This window comes from Phaeodactylum tricornutum, genomic scaffold (assembly GCF_000150955.2).
Source record: "Phaeodactylum tricornutum CCAP 1055/1 PHATR_bd_34x35 genomic scaffold, whole genome shotgun sequence".
Lineage (NCBI taxonomy): Eukaryota > Bacillariophyta > Bacillariophyceae > Surirellales > Neidiaceae > Phaeodactylum > Phaeodactylum tricornutum.
In genome coordinates, this window is record NW_002238038.1 from 1 (window position 1) to 26,723 (window position 26,723).

Here is a 26,723-nt window from a genome sequence, read left to right on the forward strand (position 1 = left end):
CCTAACCCTAACCCTAACCCTAACCCTAACCCTAACCCTAACCCTAACCCTAACCCTAACCCTAACCCTAACCCTAACCCTAACCCTAACCCTAACCCTAACCCTAACCCTAACCCTAACCCTAACCCTAACCCTAACCCTAACCCTAACCCTAACCCTAACCCTAACCCTAACCCTAACCCTAACCCTAACCCTAACCCTAACCCTAACCCTAACCCTAACCCTAACCCTAACCCTGCGTTTTCTCCCGACGAATTAATTGGCCGATATTTGATTCGTGAAGCTCTTGATGGCCAAAGCCACCGTGCTCTTGTTGCTTGTGGAATTGTGGATGCCGATTCCGACACTCACCAAGCAATCCGTTTCCTATTGCAAATCAATGAGAAGGATGCCGATGAGATCATTTCGTACAATGAATTCTGTGACTTGATGGAAGCTCAACAAACCGGCCCTGTCACGAATGGAAATGTCAAAGGTCACTTCAAATTTACTAGCGTTATTGGACATCAAGGACCGTTGCAACCGACCGATGCTAACTATAAGGGATCGTCATGGAATGTTTTGTTTAAATGGGAAGATGGTTCCCAGACCTACAAGCCTTTGATTGAAATGGCAAAGGACAATCTAGTCACACTCGCCATGTACGCTTCTGAAAACGATCTTCTTGCTGTGCCCGAATGGCGACGCTTCAATCGTCTGCTTCGTAACCGTGACAAATTCAACCGAACCGTTTCATTGACAAAACAGCGTAAGGGAGACCCCATTTTCAAGTTTGGCGTCCTTGTCCCTCGCAATTCTCGTGAAGCTTTGAAATTTGATGCCGACGCTGGAAATACCCGTTGGGCTGATGCCATGGCGCTTGAATTGGCCCAACATTGTGAGTATAAAACATACAAGGACCTTGATAAGTGTACAGCCAAACCTGGTCCTGGATACCAGCGTATCAACATTCATTTCGTGTTGGATGTGAAACAGTCACTCAAATACAAGGCCCGGCTCGTCGCTGGTGGCCACATGACAGCGCCTCCAAAGGACAGTGTTTACTCCGGTGTTGTCTCTCTTCGGTCCATTCATCTCGCTATTCTTGCCGGTGAGCTAAATGGACTGGATACGTGGGTCAGTGATATTGCTGTCGCCTATCTCGAGGCATACACGAAGGAACAGGTGTACTTTGTTGCCGGTCCCGAGTTTGGGGAGCTTTCTGGGCATACTTTGCTCATTGACAAAGCTTTGTACGGCCTCGGTACTAGTGGAGCCCGTTTCCATGAGCGTCTTCGGATTCCCTTCGTGCAATGGATTTTGTCCCTTGCAAAGCAGACCCTGATCTCTGGATGCGTGACTGCAAAGACCATTGGGAGTATGTTTGTGTGTATGTCGACAATATTGCGTGCGTCTCACGAAATCCCAAGGCCTTTTTTGATACCCTTGTTTCAGACCATCACTACACCTTGAACGGTGTGGGTCCTCCGACTTACTTTCTTGGTGGTGACTTTACTCGTGATAGTAAGGACAACACTCTCGCGGTTGGCGCGATAACATACGTGAAACGTATTATTTCGAATTACGAGACTTCGTTCGGTACGGAGCCTTAGTTGTACTTGTCTCCTCTTGAGAAAGGCAACCATCCTGAAGTCGACAATTCGCAAATCCTCGATGCTGGTTCGATTAAATTGTATCGGTCCCTTATTGGTGCCCTCCAGTGGGCCATCACTCTTGGGCGCTTCGACATACATTGTGCTGTGATGACAATGGGCCGCTTTTGTGCCGCCCCTTGCGAAGGACACTTGAACCGTCTCCGTCGTATCATTGGGTACCTTCGCCGTTACCCTGATGCTGCTATCCGTTTTCGTACTGGAATACCCAACCATGAGCTTTGGGGAGACGTTCCCAAGCACAACTGGATGTATTCGGTGTACGGTAAATCGTCCGACAAGGATTCTCCTCCAGACAAGCCTCTTGCTCGTTGTAAGCCTATGCGTATCACTACTTTTGTGGATGCTAACTTGTACCATGATTTGACTACAGGCCGTTCTACAGCAGGTGTCTTGCATTTGGTTAATCAGACTCCTGTGTCTTAGTTTTCTAAACGACAGTCTACAGTTGAAACGGCTACGTACGGCTCTGAATTTGTTGCTGCTCGTTTGGCTACGGAGCAGATTATTGACATGTGTCTTACTCTGCGTATGATGGGCATTCCCTTGGACGGTCCTGCTTGGCTCCTTGGCGACAATCAGAGCATTGTTACCAGCTCCACTTTGCCTCATTCTGTTCTCTCCAAACAACACAATGCATTGGCATACCACCGCGTTCGCGAGGCGATCGCTTTTGGTATCATGCATTTTTTGTGGATCGAGGGCAAAGACAATGCAAGCAATGTGTTGACCAAACCTTTGGGTCATGCAATTGCTTGGCCTTTGCTTCAGCCTTTGTTGTTTTGGAAAGGCGAGACAAAATCTCCCGATCATTCTGTTTCGAGTACCTCACAGTGGGGAGTGTCAACTGGAAAGACAGTTTTGAGTACCGGTTCGCGCGATGGCGCGCAGTATTTGGGTCATGACACCCAAGGCGAGCCTGTCAAAACTAATCTTGTGTGTTTGCCCACAAATCCCGGCACGGATGGTTTCGGACAGGTACAAAGCCAGTTGAGTCTCCAGAAACATGATGTGACTGTTTCGGGACTCGATTGTTATCATGCTCCAAAGCATGGTAACTATGATGAATGTGCCCACGGTGCCGTGTATAACACCGTGGGAATGATTGAAACGGACCACGGTGGCATTTGGCACACTGTTGGACCGAATGGAAAGTGAACAGATTAGGTTTAGTTTAGAGCTTATAAATCTTAACAACAATTGTGTGAAACCATTTTTGTTTGTTTGTATCTCTTTGTTAGGAGCCAGGCGAGTCTTGATCACCTTGTGCTGTCTTCAGAAGCCAGGAGATACTTGACCATTGACAAAGTAAGCAAAGTATTGTCCTCCTTTGTGGTATTTGCTTTTGCCTTGACAAACCTAGAAATTGAAGTGCCGTAAGAGTCTACTACCTAGGTTGACTATATTCTTGATGTTTAGGAAAGGCTGTTGAAATCTCAACTCTCTTTGTTCACTCTAGGTCACATAGAAATAACACATACAGATGTAAGTCAACTTTTTTCCAAACTATTGTTCTTATGGTGGTGTTTAAACCTATTTTGTAATTTATTTTTCACACAATCAACTTGCTCATTCTTGCTAACATTCACTCTTGTTCCACATATATTTGTATTTGAACTTCACTTGCTTCATCATCACACATAGTCTTACTTTCCTAAACACATAATTCTCATCACTTGAATACACATAGTTTCGGCTCCACGTCAGAGAGACGCTGCTTGTCCAACAAAAACAGTCCCACGTAGAAAACTGCAACGATAACGGGCTAGAATCGTCTAAGGACCCCGTATACTTTCGTAGACGATCAAAGGCATAGAAACACAAGATTATAGACTTATCTGATTGACTTAGGGATATGAACCCCTCATGTACCGCTTGACGTAGGGGTTTTCTAGTCCCCACACATCGAAACCATAAACATTGAACTGTACATGGAGAGATGTGTCCCCTCAAAACCACTATGGGAAAAATAGGGATCCACAACTTGTAAAATAAAAACTTCGACACTGCATGCAATGACCTGCAGTACTGCAAATGCAATTTGTTCCGATTCTGGCTTTATCGAAACGGGAAAGTCGGCAAACCCTTCTTCACTTGAATCAATATAAAATTTGACGCATAAGATTCTGTCGTACTGGGGCTGACTGAACCTTTGTTAGCGCATCAGCTAAGTTTGTCTCCGACGGCTCATAAGCAATCTTGATAACCCCCATTGCGACATTCTCTCGTACAAAGTGATATGCGATAGCGTTACTCTTTTTCTTCAACATTTATTCCGGCGCTGTAGTATTGTGTACCACCGACATATTGTCGCACAAAACTCTAGCCGGACCATCAATCGGAATTCCCATCATCCGTAACTTATACCTCAAACCTTGTATCATCTCCGAAGCAATCTTAAACGCAACAAACTCACTTCCAAACGAAGACGTTTCGACTGAATTCTGACGCTTCGAAAACCACATAATCGGAGCACGATTAAGATAGATCAAAACACCTGTTCGTGAACGACGAGTGACTTTGTCTCCAGCATGGTCAGCGTCAACAAAAGCAGTAATCTCCACAGCTCTACCACGTGGCTTCGGAGCATTCGGTGGAATAAGTTCCTTCACATTACCATAAAAGTCCGTCCAATCTGCACCATCTATAAAATGGTTCTCAATATCAGCATATGAATCATCAAACACGAGTCGTGACCTGTTGTGAGATTTCAAATAAGCAAAAATATGAAGAACAGCACTCAAGTGTCCTTCTCGTGGCATCGCTAGAAATGATGAAAGCATAGATACTTCACACATAATATCAATTCGACCAATTTCAACTGCCCATCTCAAAACACCAATCTGAGACTGAAAATAGTTAGCACGCTCCGCATTCAACACAGGTGAAACATCCAGTTCTGGTCGATATTTTGTCGACATTGGCGACGACACTTTGTTAGGCAAACCTCTTTTGATCTCGTCCAAATCTTTCTCAACATTCGCAACAGCTTGTTTCACATAATTTGTCGAACTCATAGACCATCGCGGTTTGTCTGGCTTATCGGGAAGTGAAAAGTGTCCAAGATTCGCTCCCAAATAAGTATCCGGTGTCTTAATGGATTCCGGTTTAAGCTTGAAATGTTTTCCAATGGTATCCAAGATAGTCTTCGGATCATGACTGATACATAGGAAATCATCCGTATAAATAAGTACATACTCATAAAATTCGAGACCACCTTCGTTCTGAAATGGTCTTAACCAAACATCTGGATCTGCAATACAAGAGGTAAACATTAACTCTTCCATTGTTGCAGCTAAGTGAGCACGCCATGCAGCTCCTCTTGACTTCAAACCATACAACGCTCGAACGATAATTGCATAACGACCTTCCGTCGAATTTCCAAATTCTGGACCACATGTCGTATATACCTTTTCTCGTACTGGGGCATTCAAATATGCATTTTGTGCATCAGCACCAAGTATTTGCATCGAATTCAACGCTGCGATAAGCAATGCAATTCGAACACTGTCCCTGGAAACAACACTAGCATAAGTAATTGAACTCGGCGGATCTGTAACGTGTCCCCCGGCGACGAATCTGGCTTTGCGAGTGAAGTCCATTTTGATATCAAAAATCATATGACAAGGTATCCATGTGTAACCAACTGGTTTCGACGCATTGGGTTCAAGAACTTTGAACGCTGGCATAACATTTTTCATCTCTTTTCTGATTGCATCCAACCATGTAGAAGTGTTAGTATCACGATCAATCTCGAGAGCTTCCTTTACTGATTTCGGCATACGAATACCGAATTTGTGAGTCCGTTTCAGGTATCTGGCCTTTACCGCTAAAATAATTCGCTCTCGTTTCCGTAATACGTCCGGTACCCACCAGGCAAAAGCTGGTTCATGGACTAACTTGTTTGCAACAGCATATTCGGCGACGTCAACAGGATTCGATTCTTTCAGGTCTTTCAAGGGAATCCATGTATTTGATCCGTCTTTCCATTGAAGTAAAAGTTGCCAACCCTTCGTTGTTCGACGCATTTGTTTTACACCACGTTTGTCTGTATAATACAGATCATCAGCAGCAACCACCGATCCGTCTTTTCGGTGATCAACAATTTCATCCATTAAAAGATAACGACGACCCTCGTCATCAACCTGTGAATAAAGATGCTCAGCAATTACATTAGCTGCGTATTCCTGTACGTTACCATCTGGAAATTGAACTTCTAAGATTCGAGTGTCCAACACTGGATCAGGATTTGACCTTCCGATTGGATTACCATCTCGATCTTTCTTTTGTCCAATTATTCGACCAGCACCAATATGATCATGTCTTGGTATCATTACTTCAGCATTGGTATACTCATTAAAGGCTTCGTGATTGTACTCGTCTGCTTGTGGCATCGTTTCCTGGTCCCCTGTATAATGGTCTGAATACGTCTCGAACTCACTGGGTTCCACCTCGAAAACATAAGTATTTTTAATACAATCATCTTCGTTCATAACCAAACGAATGTTCTTCTCAAAACTCTCTTGAAGCATCTTCACCTGTTGAGAATTAAGATCACTTATTGAAAGTGGGGAGTAAGTAGTTCGCGAAATAATTTGCGAATTTCTGGCAAGTATACGAGCACACATTGCATCACCTATATCGTGAGCAGGTCCAAGCCAGCAACCAAGTTTCCGCTTATCTTCTGGAAAGTCAACTGGATCCAAATACCATACCCAATCATACCATGCAAACTCGCATAATTGACTACTATCCGTTGTATCTCCCGATACTGCCGTATTCGGGACGTCGTCGTTCAATGCGTAAATATTATGCGCAATTGACGATCGAATCAAACATTGCAACTCCAAGCAAATATCCCACAATCGTACAGATGCCTGGGATTTCGACATAGCTGTATTCGTCATACGCTTCAATGCTTTGATTGCGGTTTCTGCTCGATTCAACCACGGTGAATATGGCTCAATCTCTTTTGCATGAGCTCCTGCAGCACGAACCTTTCGTCTGAACTCTCCATAAACTAATTCTTTGGCACCATCTGAAATAATTTCAGCTGGAACTCCCTCACGATGAAATAACAAATCCAACGTATCGTGAGCCTGACCTTTCGACTTCATCGGGTAAGCACGAGTCCAGTCAACATCGTTCACATAAATTTGAGCACAAGAATTTCCTCGAGACGAGACGACATTCGAAAACATCGTATCCGTATATAAACTCGTGCGCAAGTGACGATATCTCAACTGTGCAGTGACTGGTTTCACTCTCTTTGCTAACGATCAACTAGCAATGTCTTTGACCCCTCTCTGGGTCGTTGCGAGTAATGTTCGCTTCGCTGTCGATAAACCAATGTTCCATCGTTTTGCCAACTCTTCTGGCATTACCTTATACCTGTAATTCGACGACTGTGCAACACTAACATTACAAGTCTTTTCAAGTTCATCAATCAAATGTTTGTCTTCCAGCGACATCGAAACAGATGATAAAACCATTGATACTGTACTGTCTCTCGTTGTAACCATTTGAATGTTCGCATGTGCAGAATTTCTCGTTACCAACGCACCCTTACTATCGGTGAACTTTTCCTCCTGACGAGAAAAATCTGTCAAATACGGATCCCAAATCGGACTTTCATAAGTAAGGTTCAACTTGTGAAAATTTCGAAACTCCTCCGCAGACGGCTTGCGGACTGGTAAGTAAGAAATGACTCCATCTAATGATAATGGTAACCTCACATTGTCTTTCGGGAAATAAATCAAATGCGATAACTCTGTAAGCTTTTCCGATAAAAATCGGGGACAATCATTCACTTCGACATCATTTAATCGAATTTGATTTGGATTTAACAAAGCATGTTCCATTGTAGGAAAATGTAAAGCCTGATGAATGACTAAAATAAATGTCTCATATGTGTAAGGATGATCAAAAGCAAATGCAGCAGAGACAATTGGTACAGACCGGGCTTGACCAAATGTAGATAAAAACGCAGAAACATCAACTGTTCGAGAGGTTTCTTGAAATATATAAGCGTGTCGACCAACACAACATGTATCTGCGTGAGAATCTAACTCCGCATGTGATATAATTGCACTCTCAAGTGACTGTATAGAAATAGCACGTGTAGACACAACCGACACTTTCGGTAATTGTCAAGAGTTTCTCTGTGACATGCTTCGTCCCGCTGATGACTTTGATGTAAGAGAATTTGTATCATCGTGACTGATCTTCGACTTCTTTTCGTCATCATTGTCCTTAGAATTAACACCAGATGCATTTCGACGCTTTCCACCAGCTTCTTCACGTAAAGTATGCAAATGTCGCTTTTGTTCTGCATTCATGGTCTTGTATTCATCAAAAGTATAATATCTATCCACCATACCATTGGTAGATCCCTTGTTGAAAACACCCCTGTTTCCACCACGACCACCACGACCTTTATTACCACGTCCTGACCCTTTACCTCGCCCTCGACCACGACCAGATCGACCTGACGAAATATTTCGAAGCTGAGCCTGATTCTGTTCTTCAATAAATTCACTCAGAAAATTCACTGTTCCTTCAAAATCATTTTTCAAAGATGGGTTAGCACGAACAGTGGCAACTGCAGAATTTAGAAATGGTGCTTGAATACGTTTCAAAAATTTTCGAACTTTGGCTGCCTCCGTCAAAGGTTCTCCAAACTCTTCCATATCTGTGTGCGCTTGCTGATGAATCTCTGCAAAACGCTCAAAAGTAAAACCACGACGCTCTCCATTATAAAACTTCGATTCAAGGTCCCCTTCAGCTCGTGTCATGATCTTCGACTGATTTGTCGGTCCCAGATAATGCGAACGCAAAGCAAACCACGCCGCACGACCGTTTCGAGCTCTCGAATACGACGACACCCAACTCCAAGCCGGACCTCCATGAGTACAACTACGAATAATGGTCCACACCTGAGCATTGTCTGCCGCACAAGACTCTTCATCATGAGGACTGCGAGCAATCATTTCTTCGAACGCATCCTGATAATTATTGTCTGGACCCTCTGGAACCTCTTCCTCTTCACGAATAACATAAGCGAGTGGGACTCCTGTTGTTCCTCGAATTTGCAGCAAGTATCCGCAATATTCTCGAACGCATCACGAATCTTCTTCAGGTCCTCGATCTGAGTAGGAACCGTCAGATCTTTTGCCAACTCTTTATCTTCCTTTTCGCGCTTCTTAATCTCAATCATCGAGTAAATACGCGCCGGATTAAACTGAACTGGATAAGGCCGAGAAGTGCGCTTCAAATGACGAACATAGTACGCCAACAAGATAAGACGCTCCTCAGCAGTGGGTGAAATCGCAACACCATTGCGAGGAATCACAGCCGGTGCTCCAGGTTCTTCCTCGTTAGGATTCGGGAGTGTACCCCCGGGACGACGAATATTCTTACACATATCCTTGATAAAGTCATCCGTCGCAATCTCGAAAACATCCATAGACGTAATCGAGTCAGTAATGGCATCACGCTGTTCAACATCAACAATACCAATTGCTTGTAAAGCATTTCGAACTTGAGCTAAAGCGGCTGCCATGGTCAACTTTCTTCTTTCTTCCTGTATCACAAACTCATAAAATTCTGTTAGTTGGTTTTGAACATTCAGTGTTCTCACGCCACGTGAACACGAGAATTATTGATCATTGATGTCATCACATGTGAATTTCACATAACAGCAGTAATACATGATATCGATAACAAGTACTGTTTTAGAATCATACGATAAATACGCGACGAACACTAGCGAACACATCACAGCTGTCGCTCTCATCGATTCGAGATATTTAACCAGTATCTATTAGAGTGGAGGATCCGCAACTACCTTCCGGTACATTTCCGATAATAATTGTTGCATAAGTAACTGCTTCGTATAAGCATACTACTTATCATCCACATATGGATGATGCTCTAAACCCGAGCATTTAGCAAACAATACAATTTTTGTGCAATGCACCTTCTTCGATAGATGAAGAGATTCATGGATGCGTCCAACCATGGAGATTTTGCCTTGTTTCAGACCGTTAGGCGGATACGAAACCCAGTAACCGATCAACATGTCTATCACGTGGACCACTACGAGAAACTGGCAGTATATTCCAGGCCTCTGCAGGCTTCGGCAACTCAACAACAACATGAAGAGCCAGGTATTTTTTCCCTACCTCCCCAGGCACAATCGGAAACAGCGATCACTTCAAACACTCGAAACACTACGAAAACGCTACCTTTGATACCGCTACCTCAGCATAGAACTGCTGGGTCTGATAAACTAGAAAACTGCAACGATAACGGGCTAGAATCGTCTAAGGACCCCGTATACTTTCGTAGACGATCAAAGGCATAGAAACACAAGATTATAGACTTATCTGATTGGCTTAGGGATATGAACCCCTCATGTACCGCTTGACGTAGGGGTTTTCTACACGGGAGCCCCGAAACCCTACCCGGTCATGACTCGATTGCCCGTGCCACTACTGGATACCGCCACAAACTTGTTCGCGCCAAAAGTCACGCTTTGCCAGCTGTTCGCTGCGGGAGTCGTCTGTGGGGTCCAGCTCTCGCCGTCCGGACTGGTCATGATGCGACTGCCGTCGCCAGAGGCCGCGACGGCGACGAATGTGTTGCCACCAAACGTCACACTACGCCAACCAGCAGATGGCGGCGCAGTGGTCGGACTTGTCCAGGTTTCGCCATTTGTACTCGTCATGACTTGGTTGTCGCCATCGGCGGACACGGCGACAAACTTTTCCTTGGCGTACGTGACGCTTCTCCAGTCATTGGCTGCCGCAGCGGTACGAGCCGTCCAACTCTCCCCGTCGGGACTGGTCTTGACCCGGTTCGCTCCATCACGAGAGACTGCCACAAACATGTTATTCCCGTACGTGACGCTTAACCACGAATTGTCGGCCGCACTGGTACGACTCGTCCAAGCCATGCCGTCGGAACTGGTCATGACGCGATTGCCGCCACCGACGGATACGGCGACAAACAATCCGTTTCCGTAGGTGATGGCATTCCAAGAACCGCTGGGCACACCGGTCGCACTGGTCCAATCCATGCCATTCGAACTGTACATGGTGGTATCTGTGGCCACTGCAACAAACGTTCCATTTCCAAAAGTGACGCCATACCAAGTGTTTAATGGTACACTTTCCGGTAGAGTCCAGGTTTCGCCATCCGTACTGGTCATGGCACGCTTGTCGCCATCCTCAGAGACTGCCACAAAGATTTCGTTGCCGTAGGTAACTCCAAACCAGGCATTGTCGGCCGCACTGCTTATGGTTACCCAGCTGGTTCCAGGGGGTGGTGGTGCTACCGAGGGCATTGACGACGGCATCAATGACGGAATTGACGACGGCATCGACGACGGAATCGAGGACAAAGACGGAACAGAAGAAGGCACTGAAGAAGGTTCCAACGAGGGCATCGACGACGGCATCAAAGTTGGGAATACAGTTGGAGATGGAGTTGGCATCAAGGTTGGGGCTGCAGTCGGAGATGGAGCAGGCATCAAAGTTGGGACATTGACTGGTATTTCTAACGGAGCGCCGGTGGGCTTCATAGTCGGAGCCGAAGTCGGCGGATCGGTAGGAGTCTTCCTCTTTCGATTGTAGCTCATCTTCCGTTTTCGGTTGACAGTCATCATCATACGCACTCTATTTGGTATGATCATCATCCGTTCTCGGTTGACAGTCATCATCATACCCGCTAAAGCTCTCGCCCTCTCCTGGTCGTCCAAGTGGTCCGGATGGCCACCCTTTCCGTAGGACTGAACTTCACCACGTACCGCCGCCAAGGAAGTCGCAAGGACTGCAAGGAACGCAAAGATGATATTCATGAGAGAAACGTTGAGAAGATTGGATATGAGCAAAAGATTTGAGAGGCTAGGATCGACACTCGGAGAATATATTGACTGGACCAACTGAAATTATGGGTTATGGGACAACGTTAGAAAGAAGAAAGCGGAGAAACTATGGTAAAACGTTACAAAAACCACAGTTCACTGCGCAATCCTTGCTTCGCTGAAATAGTGTATCTTCATTCCGGCGAGGTTCAATTACAGTTACATAGATGTGAGGAACTCACTGGTTGTGGTCTACCGAACGCGGGATCGTGAAGGTTTTTTCTAGCATAAAAGGAAAATGTACAGGCAGGGATAGTTACGTTTAATAATGTATAGAAACTATCCTAAGTATGTTTGTTTGTGCTTCAGTTACTTTGTCGGTACGCTTTTTCGTTAGAGTTAGTAGGAAACACATAAAATCAATCAAGGCCTGCATGATTGGATATCAGAAAGTCACCATGAGTTTTTACAACAATGCTAAAGCTACCAGAAGATATTCTCAGCTACGTGAAAGTAATGTTGGGAACACCTTCACTTCCCAGCAACGGCTCCACTTTTGGTAACAATGCTAAGAAAACGGTTTTGACAGGAAAGTTTTCTTAACCTTTATCGGTATCTACGCGATAAGTGGGTATCAAAGAGGTGGCTAGCAGTCATGTTAGACTTAGCTATTCTTCTAAAGCAGTGTTGGGAACACCTTCACTTCCCAGTAACGGCTCCACTTTTGGTAACAATGTTAAGAAAACGGTTTTGATTGGAAAGTTTTCTTTGCCTTTCTGTGACATGTGGATATCAAATAGCACAGGGGCGTGCCTCATTTGACTTAATTAATCGAAATAACAGAAAAAATATTTCGTATTTATTGCATGTAAGCTTGGCCTGGGTGACATTTTGAATAGGGTTGTCAATCCTCGTTAAATCAGAAAACCCCTATGTCCAGTGGTACATGTGGGGTTCATATCATTAATGTAAGTCTATCAGACAAGTCTATAATCTTATGTTTTTACTACTTTGATTGTCTACGAAAGTATGCGGGATCCTTTCGGGTCCTTAGACAATCCTAGCCCGTTTTTGTTGTAGTTCTTTAGTTGATCAGACCCATTTGTTCTAAGCTGAAGTAACGGGATCAAATGTAGTGTGTTTTGTTGTGTTTTGAGTGTTTGAAGTGATCACTGGTTCCGATTGTGCTGAGTGTTGCAAAAGCATCCGCGCCTGCTGTAAAAGACTTAGGCGGAGCCTTGCATTAAGGAAGGGGAAGACCTCCTCAAGTGAGTGAGTTGGTTGTGTCAAGCAACAGAATGTATTGGGACCAACTATCCTAGAGAAGCAGACCTTTTGGTTTGTGTAGATCCTAAAATTATAAGGTTTGTTGATTAAGCTACAGTGGCGAGTAAGAAGTTCGAGATACCACCTGACCACTTCGAACAAGTATACATGCACACACAACATCACCAATGTCATGCGCAGGACCAAGCCAGCGACCTAGATTCCGTTTGTCTACCGGAAAGTCGACTGGGTCCAAATACCATATCCAATCATACCAAGCGAATTCACATAAGTGACTGATATCCGTCGTATCACCTGACACTGCCGTGTTCAGTACATTGTCGTTCAATGCATAAATGTTATGGGCAATTGACGATCAAATCATACTTTGCAAATCCAGGCAAAAATCCCATAAATATAACGGTGCAGATGACTTTTTCATATCCATGTTAGTCATGCGTTTCAATGCTCTGATTGCAGTCTCAGCTCGATTTAACCACGGTGAGTAAGGTTCAATCTGTCTAGCATGAGATCCTGCCGCACGAACCTTCCGTCTGAATTCACCCTGCACCAATTCTTTCGCGCCATCCGAAATAATCTCGACTGGAACACCTTCTCGGTGAAACAACAAATCCAATGTCTCATGGGCATTACCTTTTGACTTCATAGCATAAGCACGTGTCCAATTAAGCAATATTTTTTTACCATCGAAAATGCCTTACTGCGATCGTGACGGAGGGAACCAAAGTTGGAATTGAATTGCGGGAAGTATTGGTAGTTATCATTTCCGGTTGCAAGGGGCTTGCCAGTGTTTCATTGACCAAAGCTGGTGTTGGCAAAATATCAGTTGTATTGGGTCACTCTATCTGTGACCGGAGGAAACCTTGCTTGGCTGCTATCCGTCGCAAACAACACTTTCCATTTCCCTAGCCATAATGGGAGGGACCAAGAGAGTTGCAGATGCAGGCAGTGTGGGGGACAAGTAAAACCAAATAGAATCCACAATAAAAATAGTACAGGATACAACAGATATCAAAATACAACCAACATGTGTGTAGAACAGCTATAGATACTACAAACACTCAAAAAAATGTGTAACAGTATGCTAACTTTAAAAAGACTAGTTGATTTTGTTCCTGAAGTGCAAGCAGTGTCTCCATTTTGTAGCGTGGTAGCGTTTGTAGTGTATTTGCAAACTTGTCGGTTGGCGCACACTGCTCGCGTTGAGCTTTATCCCAGCCTTATTCCGATTTTGTTCGACATCATTTAAACCCTGTCGCAAACTTTCTTTTGCGGAACTCCTGTTCCCTCTGTGCCGCTTCCCCCTGCTCCTTGAAATCGCGTCGAAGATATTGCGCCTGGGATCTTCCACTCCGGTACGGTTTTCCCACTTTGCCATGTGCAAAGGCCAGAAATCCTCCAAAGCGGACAATTGCTGCACCGACTACATTAATGCCTTGTCCGTGGCAGCTTGTTGGAGTTGCTAGCTAGACCTCTTCCTAATGGGTGTGCCTATCATTTGAATGTTGAAGTTGTTTTGGTTGCATGACTGTGAAAATTAGAAATTTCCAAATGTTGGACGGACCGTGAGGTTTTGGATATTGCATCATACACCGTCACTGCCAGCCAGAAATTTTGATTAGGCGGGTGTTTCGGTAGGGTGTTTTCACAGCGTCACTTTACATTAGTAAGGATTTGAAAAAGATTTTATTGCTTTAGAAAAGAAGTGTTGTTCTCCGGGTTAACCAAGAGGGTTTACTTATGTTGTTGGACACTGAACCCAGAGGAATTACTTACAACATCGGACAGTGAACTGGGAGGGAATACTTATATGTCGCACTGTGAACTCAGAGGGAATATTTATATGTCGCACTGTGAACTCAGAGGGTTAACTTAGGAGGAGTTTTTAGATAGATTTTATACATCATTGTAGGAAAGTATTACTCTGGGTTCTCCCTCCCCTTAGGCCGATATCTTGCTCCCGCTGCGCCGCTTAGGAGTTTCTTGTAGAAGGCTTTTACATTATCTGCCCCATTCGGGGAAGCTACACAAGAGACGGCGGATCTGTTGCAAATGAAGCACCAGATTTCGTGAAACGCTCCGAATTTCGCTCCATCAGCAACCTACATCATCACCAGTGTTAGCCTACCCTATCCGCAAAAAAGATCCGCGGTTGATGCTGTTTGCGTGGCTGCATTGTAGATGCAGACATGGTGCCGTGAGTGGTTCTGTTGTAAAAATTGACGGAAATTTGACGAAAATTTCATCTGCTCGTAGCTTTAGCAACGGCAAGTCCAATTCGGCTGACGATGAGTGTCAGAATACGGTTGTACGTAAGCAACACAAAACACAAACGCAATTTGCGGAAGAAGAACTGACTGTGAAAGCTGTTTGTCAGACGTCAGCAAGTTAGGTATCCCTGTGCAGTAACTATAACCCTATTTGATGTCCCGGTGCAATTTGTTGATATCCCAGTGCGATTACTTATATAAAATGTGATATCCCAGTGTAAAGATAAAATATACATTCACGTATATTTTTACAACACCCGGATATCATTTTCCTTAGGTCCGGCTAAAGTTCTTTGTGACAATATGTCGGTTGTATACAATACTACGGCACCAGAATCAGTGTTGAAGAAGAAAAGTAACACGATAGCGTATCATTTCGTACGAGAGAATGTTGCCCTGAAAGTGATCAAGATTGCATATGAACCATCAGAGTCAAATTTAGCGGATATACTTACGAAGGTTCAAACAGGTCCAGTGAGACAGGCAATCATACGAAGTATTTTATGGTGATTCAAGTTCGAAGAAGGGTTTGCCGACTTTCCCGTTCTCAACAAGTTCAGTGTTGGGACAAATTGCATTTGCATTATATATGTCATTGCATGCAGTGTCGAAGTTTTTTTTTTTTATTTGGTTCCCTATTTTTTCCCTTTGTGGTTTTGAGGGGACACATTTCGCCAAGGTTATGTTCATGGTCTCAATGTGAGGGGACTAGAAAAACCCTACGACAAGCATATCGGGGTTTATTATCCCTTTCTCTTGGGTTTATGCTTATAAGTCTTTGTTTTACGTCTTTTTATTGTATCTACAATCCATTGGTCCCACAGACGCGTTTTAGCCTGTTATCGTTGCAGTTTTCTAGGCTCAAGTGCTTTTGTGCACAATTTCCATTTCTACCAGGAAATGTCCAAGCTGGCAGGATTTGATATGGAAGCTGCTGAGTCAATGAATATAGCTATGCAAGAAGCATTGGAAAAGGTACAAGCCAAATTGCAAAAAGGGCTGGGAAGATGGATTACACTATAGGACCAGCCATTACAAAGGACCGTGTAGGTCTAAGATTGAAGCCAAGCTACAGTCCAAAGAAGAGGAAGAAACCAAACTTACAAAGGAAATGAAATAATTTTACTTACAATTACTGATTTACATTAAACAATACAGGCGTTCTTCACTAGTCTGTAAGCCGTGATCATACCACCAACAAAACTCCCCGCACAATATATCCGCCAGGCCAAGGCACCTTGCCAATACACTATTACAGCCTTGCCGTCCACACCACCAAATCTCTACTGGAACATGTGTCGGAACCAAGGGAACAACTATACAAAGCCTTGCCTCCGTGGTCATTGGTTGAAGGGAAACCATTCTTGTGTACAATTCCAAGCGTAGCCTTGGGTATTGTCCAACAAGCATCGCACCGGTAGATTGTCGCTTTTCTGTATTTTTTGTTGATACACGCCAGCAAAACCTGTGTGTCCTTTACCGTGTTTGGTATACTTGCGTCGTCGGTTTGATTGACCGACGGAATTCGATTCGTTGCCAAGGCTCGGGCCAAGACAAAGTCGGCGTCCAATGAGTATTGCGCATTGATCTTGGTTGGTGCATACACCATGGCGGCGCGGCAAGCGTGTGGAGCCATCCCGTGTAACGCGTCGCAGAAAAATTCTTCAATCAGACTGCGTTTCTCCGTCGGCACGTGAAAGTTGACCACAGTAACGTTGGAGTCCGTCACGGCTTGGTAACGTTGACGTACCACATGACTGTACTGGAACAGTGAGAAATTGCTTTAAACACTTGTTCCACTTCTTTGGCATGGGCATTGGGTACCTGAGTGGGGTGCAAATTCTGCAGAGCATCCAACCGCAAGGCTGTACTCAACGATCGAATGGACGGTTGACGACTTCGGTGATATGGAAAGGGCCAAGGATAATGGAAAATATTGACTGCAATTACAGACTCCGGGGCCCGCGCTCGCCTTTCGGCACGAAAGGCCAAGCGGCACACTACAGGACCGTACGTTGTCAACGCAAAGTACTCTGTTCACAAGATACAAACACATCAATCCTTGCACCAAAACTTCATCGTACGAAAAGTAAGCAACACCAGCATGTACTTGATCATGATAAATGCGTTGTGCAACGGCTGTGCCTGCTCGGCGGTGAACCGACTTGAGAAAGAAACGGGTAAAAGAACGTTTCCTCAACGACGTTTTAGGAGTCCCATGAAAGGATTTGATTCTTATGATTTCTGGCCGTACAATGTTCCCCGATAACAACCCCACATGAATGCTTGACGTAGGGGTTTTCTAGTGCTTTGACATGAATTGACAATGGTCAAATGTCGAAAACAATAATATTACACAAATCCGGTGGGGAAGATTCACAATGACCTATCGTCGTTGTCTATAGGAAAGTTTTAGCCTTTCCATTAAGTGTAACCCTTATCCATTAAATTTTATCAAATTCGATATTGTTCACAATACTGTTTATTTAGCATAAGAAACGACGTCCCCTTTCCATAATTATTTGGTATTTTTCATTTTCTGTTCAGTTAAATTTCGATGACCTTTTGGATGACCATTGCAGAATAGTCATTTTGCCTGGTGTCGGCTGAAATTTTTTGTGTCTTCCTTACTGTGAATCCTTTCGTGTCGGCCCAAAAATTTCGTCTGCAAGTTAAAGACCAAAACAATCAAAAAGGACTGTTTGAACGGGGGTGATGGTGAATTACTACAGCGAAAGTGGCCTTGCCCTGTCTTGGGCGGAAAAGCAAAAAGCTGTCACATGCCTTCGAGAATCATCACCGTCAAAGAAATCACCGAAAGGGTCTGTAGAAACATCAGAAGGCGTATCATGTCATGCCTTCTCGCCGCCTTTGGCGCAAGCTGATAAAGCCATCGAGAGCCCGGCATGTGTAGCCGAAACAGAAAGTGCAACGGATCCCGTCAATGACTGCTTTCATTCCAAAACTGCGCTGGAGCCAGAAGACGAAATATCGGTGTATTCTTTCACAGAGTCGGAAGCGGAGGAAGAGCTTACTTGGGAAGAATGGGAGGAGCGCAATAAGAAGGAATTTGTTCAGATCAAAAGGAAACCAAAAACTGACATGGACGAGCGTCCTGTTCCGCAAGAAGTTCTTGACAGAATGAAGGCTTTCCATAAAGATCTGAATGAATTTGCTGCGCAGCCTTGGCTTCAACAAAACTCAACAAATAATTTTGGTGAGGCCAAAGAAGTACAGGACATGAAAAAGAAACCAGCCAAATTGCCACAAACTGTGCCCGTGGAGAAGACATCGATTCCCAAGCGAATTGATTCCTCTCAGTCCGGCTTAATATGTTCCCAATCCAACGACGAGGTAAAGTTGACAGAAGAGACATGTGGTGAAATAGTGGTGATAGATGGCGACGAAACTTTCGACGAGCCCGATACACTACACAAAGTAACCGACAATGACAAATTAGAGGTTACAGAGAAGCAAGAAGACAAGCAGGACACCGTCAGTGAGACCACTCTTGATGTAGTGGACTTGGAGGAAGAAGAGTTTTCGAGGCCACCATGCGACGATTCGCCTTCCAGTGTTGCGAAAATGTTCGATGGTGAAGCGTCATTGGAGGGTCTTTCTCATCAAGATGACAGTGACATAAAGAAGAACGGGGAACGTAATCAAATGACCGCTGTAAGCGACGGCTCGTTTAGTGCTCATGAAATTGCCTCTCGAACTCCAATAAAGATCAAGAAAATGGCAGCTAAAGCAGACTATGAGTCGGCGTTCAACATGTCTTGGAACGAGAAACAGCGTGCTATTCTACAGAGAAGAGAAGCCTGCAAGCCTGCTGTACGGTTGATAGACGCAAAGGTCCAGGGAGGAGCAACTTTCTCGGAGGCAACTGTGGAAGACAAGGTAGATGACGTCAATCTTGAAGGATCACTTTCACAGCATGATGACGCAGCACGTGATCTCTGGAAGCGCTCTCCTTCTGCTAGCAGGAAGACTGTTTCCAATGAGGACCACGACAATGCGTTCAATCTTTCCTGGAAAGAGAAGGAAAAGGCTATTGTAGAGCGCCGCTTATATTGACTCATTTGTAAATGAAATGAAAGTTTACGTGCGCGAAAATGGATCCATCCGAGGACACGGCATGCTCTGGCGTCATGACTCTGTGCAATTCAATGTTAATATCAAGGTTTGGTATTTACTACTAAGAGCATGGATTGATCTTTACATAAATGTACCCCACCTCGAATTCCAAGCACCACTACTCTTAGTCGGTCCAGCGCATTTTTGTTGTTGGCGGCATATTGTGCCATTTCTGTGACCTGGCTGATGCACACCCTTGTTTCGTTGTGCATTGTTCACTGCTAGATGTCGGTCTCGGAAGCAAAATGGTAGGTGATCTGATTTTATCGTGTCTCTTATTGCTATGCCAAACGTGGCAAATTAACAGTGAAAGTGCTGTTTAATAGTAGACTGGGAATTTGAATGGGGACTTTGGGTCACTGAAATATAAGACAGGTACCAAATACGACAGCACCATTTCGTCAGCTCACTGAAACCACTGGAGTCTCACTGCCAGTTCTTCGTCTCTTCCTTCGCCGCAAATTATCAGTTGAAGAAATTTCGCTTTTGAGGAAATTCGCTTTTTGGGAAAAGCATGTTACGCTATTCTGGAAATGAGCAGGGGTGAAAATTACGCTATTTGGGAAAAAATACACAGATTTTAAGTATTTTTATTCTCGCGGGAAATACTTTGTCAGTAAAAGTTCTAGTTAAGAACAACCCCATATCCTATGCTAGATCACAATACCATTGTTTTCATATGGTTTCATATGGTCATCCCTTCACAGTCAGTTGCCTCCAATGGTGAGGACCTCACAGACAGCATTCACCAATGGAAAATGTTACATTCCAACCAACAAAAGTAAGAAACACATCTACCATGAAGCTAGCAAATAAAGAGATCTTTCCAACATTCAATGCCTTTTATACTCCTCTCTTTAGGAGAGAGTGACATGGTAATCAAGCCCATGGCAAGAGGAGGACAAAAGACCACACATGGACTATACCAATTTTGGTTGCAAGTGTCTGTTTGACTTGTGTTGCTCTTGGCATTGGTGTCTCTTTGAATACTTTCCTGTTGTTGCAAGCTGTTAACGGATTCTTCTATACTCACGCAATGTATTGTTGATACAAAGAGAGAGTAAGATGAATAAAGGGGAAAGCCTTGTAAGGCCCCGATTGTATTGTATTTAATTGGTAACTCAATCGGTTTGACCTCAACTGAATTTAGAATTGTGAGTAGAGACAAATATGGATGTAATCTTTTCGAGTGCAAACAAATCCCTTGGAGCTCCCTTAGGAGTCTCAGTAGAATCAGTACTACTCTCCACAGATAGTCACATCACTGGGATAGTAATGTTCTGGTCAATCGTATTCAAGGAGACCGTAGCCTCTGTACTGTCTTCTATGCGCTGATCCCGCAGAATCCAGATGACTGCAAATGAATGCAAATGAATACATATGAATGCAAATGAATGCAGACGAATGCAAATGAATGCAGATGAATGCAGATGAACATGAGACCCTTTGATCATGTGCAAACTTATCTGCTTCAATTCAATCCCAGTTTGTAGACGTGGAGAAGGTATTTTCTTTACCTCTCAAGGGACGACCATAATAGAGAAAATCGCTTATGTAAAGATGATTTCTTGGTCGGCAAGACATGTCGTCTTGCGTGTCACAGCTGCTGCATCCTTGGATGCATACACGTGTCACTTCGCACTGCCTTCGCAAATGACATTTCGGTAATGACCCGAAAAACATTGCCTCTATCCGTAGCGTCGTACAGACGACGACTGGGACAGTAATAAGGCTGGCAAACATGGCCAATATTCAGAGCTAGGCACTATGCTAGTTGAATGTTCCAACAACAATAGCTATGACAATAGCTCACCTTAGTGGCAAATTGCAGTATTGCGTGGCTATACTTTATCACTGTGGTGATTGCCGGGCACGTCAATATCTGTTGGCTGTTGGCAGAATATGGAGCAGGTCCCAATTGGAGGGTTTACACCAGATTACAATCTGCTTCAAATCAAATATAATGGTGGGAATCAACAAAGGGGCTGGACAGCTTGCAAAGCGGATTATAGATCGAAGTACTTTAAAGGCCAAACAGCTGTTGGCATTTCTGCTTTCCTTATTGTTTCAAAACACATCCAAGGCGGCTTCCTGACAGGCGTTTACAATCTTGGCACCTGTCAGATTTCCAGAAATTCTCTTGCAGGTACAAGCTGTCTTGGTATAGTACCATGCAACATGTCTCCTAGTGATGTCCGTCCCCTAGACGTCAACATGGTGATTGGCAGTTGAAGTGTTCATATCAACTGGAATGACAGTTTTGAGTACCGGTTCGCGCGATGGCGCGCACTACTTGGGTCGTGGCACCCAAGGCGAGCCTGTCGAAACTAATCTTATGTGTTTGGCCACAAATCCCGACACGGATGGTTTTGGACAGGCGCAATCCCAGCTGAGTATTCAGAAACATGATGTGACTGTTTCGGGACTCGATCGTTGCCATGCTAAGGAGCATGGTAACTATGATGAATGTGCCCACGGTGCCGTGTATAACACCGTGGAGAATAGTGAAACGGACCACGATGGCGCTTGGCAGATTGTGGGGCCGAATGGAAAGTGAACAGATTAGCTCTTTAGTTTAGAGTTTATAAATCTTAACAACGATTGTGTGAAAACCATATTCGTTAGTTCGTATCTCTTCGTTAGAAGCCAGACGAGTCTTGATCACCTCGTGCTGTCTTCAGAAGCCAGGAGATACTTGACCATTGACACATGTCCTTGGTGCACGAGATACTGTGTTTGTCTCGTTTGTCCTTGGTACACGAGATACTGTTGTGTGAATGGACGTTGACAGTTCATGAGGGAGAAGTGAGTTGTATGGAAGTTAACTTGGTCTTATTGCATGAAGCCCCTAGATACAATGATGTATTGTGTGTTGGAGAGAACACAACTGAACATGTTGTGCTCTGACGGTGGCAACGGAGTGGGACTGACAATACTTATTGCCTGACTAATGGATGTAAATGGATGCGCTCCATTTCCCGCGGCATGCATGTTATGAAAGGTATTTCCGGTTCCACTATAAGTATATGTTAGCGTGCGTCATGGTATAAGGATACTATGACGGAAGAAAGATATTTGTGTACATTTGAGTTTGTTCCTCAGGTTTTGTTGTATCTTGGCAAATTGGAGGAGCTGCAAGAACTAGTTTATAGCACTAATTCTTCAATCATTGTTTTATAAGTTCTTTGATGCATACTGCTAGTTTTGCGCATAGGTCCTTGTATCTGCTGCCTAACCCAAGGGGAGCATTGCCAACAAGTAGAGTTTTACAGTCCCTAAGTCCCTTAGGTGTATTGCCGGTTGTTTGTAATAACACCCTCTTCTGTTTACCAGGCTCTGTTCCTAACAGCGCTTCTGTCCATACGGTGTACATTGTTGTATATTGTAACACAAGCCCTTTCTCTATCCATTCTCAACACGTTGTTGGCCTTCAAAAACAAAAGAGTTGGGACGTAAAATGATCCTATCAAAATGCCCGGCCGCAGCAATGCAACATCCAAAGTCCAAGGCCAATTTATTACACCCAGCACAAGAACACTATCTCTTGATTCACCATCTACACCATCCACTTTGTTCAAGAAGGTAATCAAAACTATTGTATCTGTAGACAACCCACGTGACATACTATGCCCAGCAACACCGCCCACTCTCAAAATTGCATCAATTTTGTCAAATAATTACACACATGGCTGCTGCCAATTGGGTCAAAGCAAATGTTAGACAAACAATTGCTTCAGCTTTGCCAATGTACAACAACATGTACACGCCGGCAGGTGCAAGCAATAAGAATACCACAAAGCTTTAGCTGTTTACTTGCCAAGGAAGTCTTGGTGCCACCATGAAGGGCTGTGTAGAAGGATAATATGTGGTGGTGTCAGACCCAAACATTTATATGCACAGTGTCTTGAATAAAGCCAATCAATAGCTTGACACAATAGTGTCTTGGCGCCACCTTCCAAGATCTGTTTGGTGGAGCTGACAGCAAGTGATGCTTCTTGCAAGGCTGAAGTGACAACTTCTTTTGTGGTACTGTTTAGCGGATGTATTGTCAAGCCAACAGATTCATATTTCTTTGTCACCTCTTGAAATAGCCGTGGTAGCTTTGCATGTCTAACAAGCAATACTAGGTCTGCAGCAACGTATCCAAAACAACTTACCACCAACCCCTCCACTTCCTCCGGCTTTCAGTACACCACACATGAACAGAGATGCACTTGGTAATCCTGGATGGAAGCGGGGAAACTTCGCGTCCGGATACTGAAATTGCTTCAACCCTATTGGTGGCAGCCACAATAACTGCCCTTCTACCCATCTCTCCCCCCCCCCCCCCCCCCCCCCCGGTATTTTCTTCCAACCAAACAAGATTTTACGGGGATCACAACCAATGTTTTTGAAAAGGAAATGCCAAGCAACACATTGGTATTGGCACACCGTTAGTGCAGCTGCATCCATTTGTCCTTGCTCAACTTGTTGTACCGACCTTCCAACAATTCCATCATGATTGCCATGGCACGCTTGGGCTACCTCCTTGTCAGCAGCTCTTCCACGTGCTGTAGTACATCACAAGTTGCCACTACGGTTTCAGTGCATGCCGGCGATTGCGTGGGAGTGTCTTTTCCCAATGCACAATTGGGGATGCGACCCGAATCCGTCATTGAGACCGGTATGGCAGAGTTTTCTTTGTCACCCTCCATGGTAGCCTAGCTCGGCAGTATACCCAGACTTGGGAATATCTTTTTTTCTCTAGAATGCACTGTGCCCCACTGAGTACTTGCTCAACCGTAGCTTTGCCAGAGAACAACGGCTTGTGGGGTTCTTTGTTGTCCGAAATGTCTTCGGCGGCTTGCAAGTGAAAGCCGTTGTGACGGGATAGCCCAACAATTCCACTCTGTAACAGGATGAATTCATGCTGATCCCCCTTACTCTCGATGCCTTGTGTTGCTTTCCGCACTTTCTCCTTTTCGTCGCCGCTACCCAATACCTCAGACTAGTGTTGTTCCTCGCGTTGAACGTTCTAGAAAAAAAAAGAGTAGGCTGCTAGGTTGAGAATCGAAAATTCATGGAGGGAATTGCTAGATTGAATCCTAATGGCTATACTTAGTATATGATTGTTGTTCTTTCATTAAGTAAGACTTACAATAAAAACACTTTGAATTCGTTTGTTTCTTCCCAAATAGCATAATTTTCACCCCCGCTCATCCCAAATAACGAATTTTCTCTTCGCTTTAGAAAACTGCAACGATAACGGGCTAAAACGTGTCTGTGGGACCAAAGGATTGTAGATACGATAAAAAGACGTAAAACAAAGACTTATAAGCATAAACCCAAGATAAAGGGATAATGAACCCCGATATGCTTGCCGTAGGGTTTTTCTAGTCCCCTCACATTGAGACCATGAACATAACCTTGGCGAAATGTGTCCCCTCAAAACCACAATGGGAAAAATAGGGAACCAAATAAAAATAAAAATTCGACACTGCATGCAATGACAAATATAATGCAAATGCAATTTGTCCCAACATTGAACCTGTTGAGAACGGGAAAGTCGGCAAACCCTTCTTGTGACTTGAATCACCATAAAATACTTCGTATGATAGCTTGTCTCACTGGACCTGTTTGAACCTTCGTAAGTATATCCGCTAGATTTGATTCTGATGGTTCATATGCAATCTTGATCACTTTCATGGCAACATTCTCTCGTACGAAATGATACGCTATCGCGTTACTTCTTCTTCAACACTGATTCTGGTGCCGTAGTATTGTATACAACCGACATATTGTCACAAAGAACTTTAGCCGGACCATCAATAGGAATACCCATCATACGTAACTTGTATCGTAGACCTTGTATCATCTCAGTAGCAATCTTTAATGCAACAAACTCACTACCAAAAGTAGACGTTTCAACTGAATTCTGACGCTTCGAGAACCACATAATCGGAGAACGATTGATATAAATCAAAACACCTGTTCGAGAACGACGAGTAACACGGTCTCCCGCATGGTCAGCGTCAACAAAAGCTATAATCTCCACCACCTTACCACGTGGTTCTAGAGCATTCGGTGGGATAGGCTCTTTAACATCACCGTAAAAATCTGTCCAATCTGCATCATTGTTAAAGCTGTTGTCAATCACCGGATAAGAATCATCAAATACCAATCGAGATTTGTGATGTGACTTCAAGTATCCGAAAATATGAAAAACTGCAGCTAGATGTCCTTCACGCGGCATCGCGAGAAAAGATGAGAGCATAGACACCTCACACATTATATCAATGCAACCAATTTCAACTGCCAATCTCAAAACTCCTATCTGTGACTGGAAATAGTTAGCACGTTCCGCATCCAACACAGGGGAAACATCGAGTTCCGGTCGATAATTTGATGACATAGGTGACGTAATCTTTGTAGATAAACGTTTTCCAACTTCATCCAAATCCTTTTCAACATTTGCAACTGCTTGTTTCACATAATTCGTGGAACTCATTGACCATTGCTGTTTCGATGGATTATCGGGTAGCGTAAAACGTCCAAGATTTGCTCCCAAATATACCTCGGGCGTCTTAATTGATTCAGGCTTGAGTTTAAAATGCATACCAATCGAATCAAGAATCTTTTTCGGATCTGTACTGATACATAGGAAATCATCGGTATAAATAAGCACATACTCATAGTAATTCGTACCATCGTGTTTCTCAGCTGGTCTAAGCCAAACATCTGGATCTGCAAGACAAGAGATAAAATGCAACTCCTCCATTGTCGCAGCTAAGTGAGCACGCCATGCTGCCCCACTCGACTTCAAACCATATAATGCACAAACAATAAGTGCATAACGACCTTCCACTGACTTTCCGAACTCTGGACCACATATTGTATATACCTTTTCGCGAACTGGAGCATTCAAATAAGCGTTCTGCGCATCGGCACCAAGTATATCCAATGAATTCAAAGATGCGATGAGTAAAGCAATTCGAACACTATCGCGCGAAACAACACTGGCATATGTAATCGAACTCGGCGGATCTGTAACATGTCCCCCGGCGACGAATCTGGCTTTGCGAGTAAAATCCATTTTGATATCAAATATCATGTGACATGGTATCCATGTATGAGCAACTGGTTTAGGAGCATCCTGATCGAGAATTTTAAATGCTGGCATAACATTTGTCATTTCCTTCTTGATCGCATCCGACCACAATGAAGTATTAGTATCTCGGTCAATCTCGAGAGCTTGCTTGACCGATTTTGGCATACAAATACCAAACTTGTGAGTCCATTTAAGGTATCTCGTCTTTACCGCGGAAATAATACGATCACGTTTCTGCAATACGTCTGGTGCCCACCAAGCAAAAGCTGGCTCATGAAGCAGTTTGTTAGCAACGGCATATTCGGCGACTTCAATTGGATTCGATTCCTTCAGATCTTTAAGAGGAAACCAAGTTGTAGATCCGTCCTTCCATTGCAATAACAACACCCAGCCTTTAGTGGTTCGTCTTATGCGTTTCACACCAT

At 44.1% G+C, this 26,723-nt stretch overlaps 3 protein-coding genes across 3 annotated transcripts; 2 read left to right on the forward strand and 1 right to left on the reverse strand.

The window, feature by feature from the left end:
* Positions 1-10,046: 10,046 nt before the first annotated feature.
* On the reverse strand, positions 10,047-11,587 carry PHATRDRAFT_bd1760 (predicted protein). The gene has a single exon (XM_002176418.1). It carries the CDS (start codon positions 11,509-11,511, stop codon positions 10,114-10,116), a length of 1,398 nt encoding a protein of 465 aa, XP_002176454.1. The 5' UTR covers positions 11,512-11,587; the 3' UTR covers positions 10,047-10,113.
* A 6,152-nt stretch (positions 11,588-17,739) lies between these two features.
* PHATRDRAFT_bd1761 (predicted protein) lies at positions 17,740-19,294 on the forward strand. Its single transcript, XM_002176415.1, has one exon. The coding sequence runs from the start codon at positions 17,790-17,792 to the stop codon at positions 19,149-19,151; it is 1,362 nt and encodes a 453-aa protein (XP_002176451.1). The 5' UTR covers positions 17,740-17,789; the 3' UTR covers positions 19,152-19,294.
* A 2,168-nt stretch (positions 19,295-21,462) lies between these two features.
* Positions 21,463-21,768, forward strand: PHATRDRAFT_bd1491 (predicted protein; the record flags this gene model as incomplete). Its single annotated transcript, XM_002176416.1, has 1 exon — positions 21,463-21,768. One exon carries the CDS (start codon positions 21,463-21,465, stop codon positions 21,766-21,768), a length of 306 nt encoding a protein of 101 aa, XP_002176452.1.
* Positions 21,769-26,723: the final 4,955 nt, after the last annotated feature.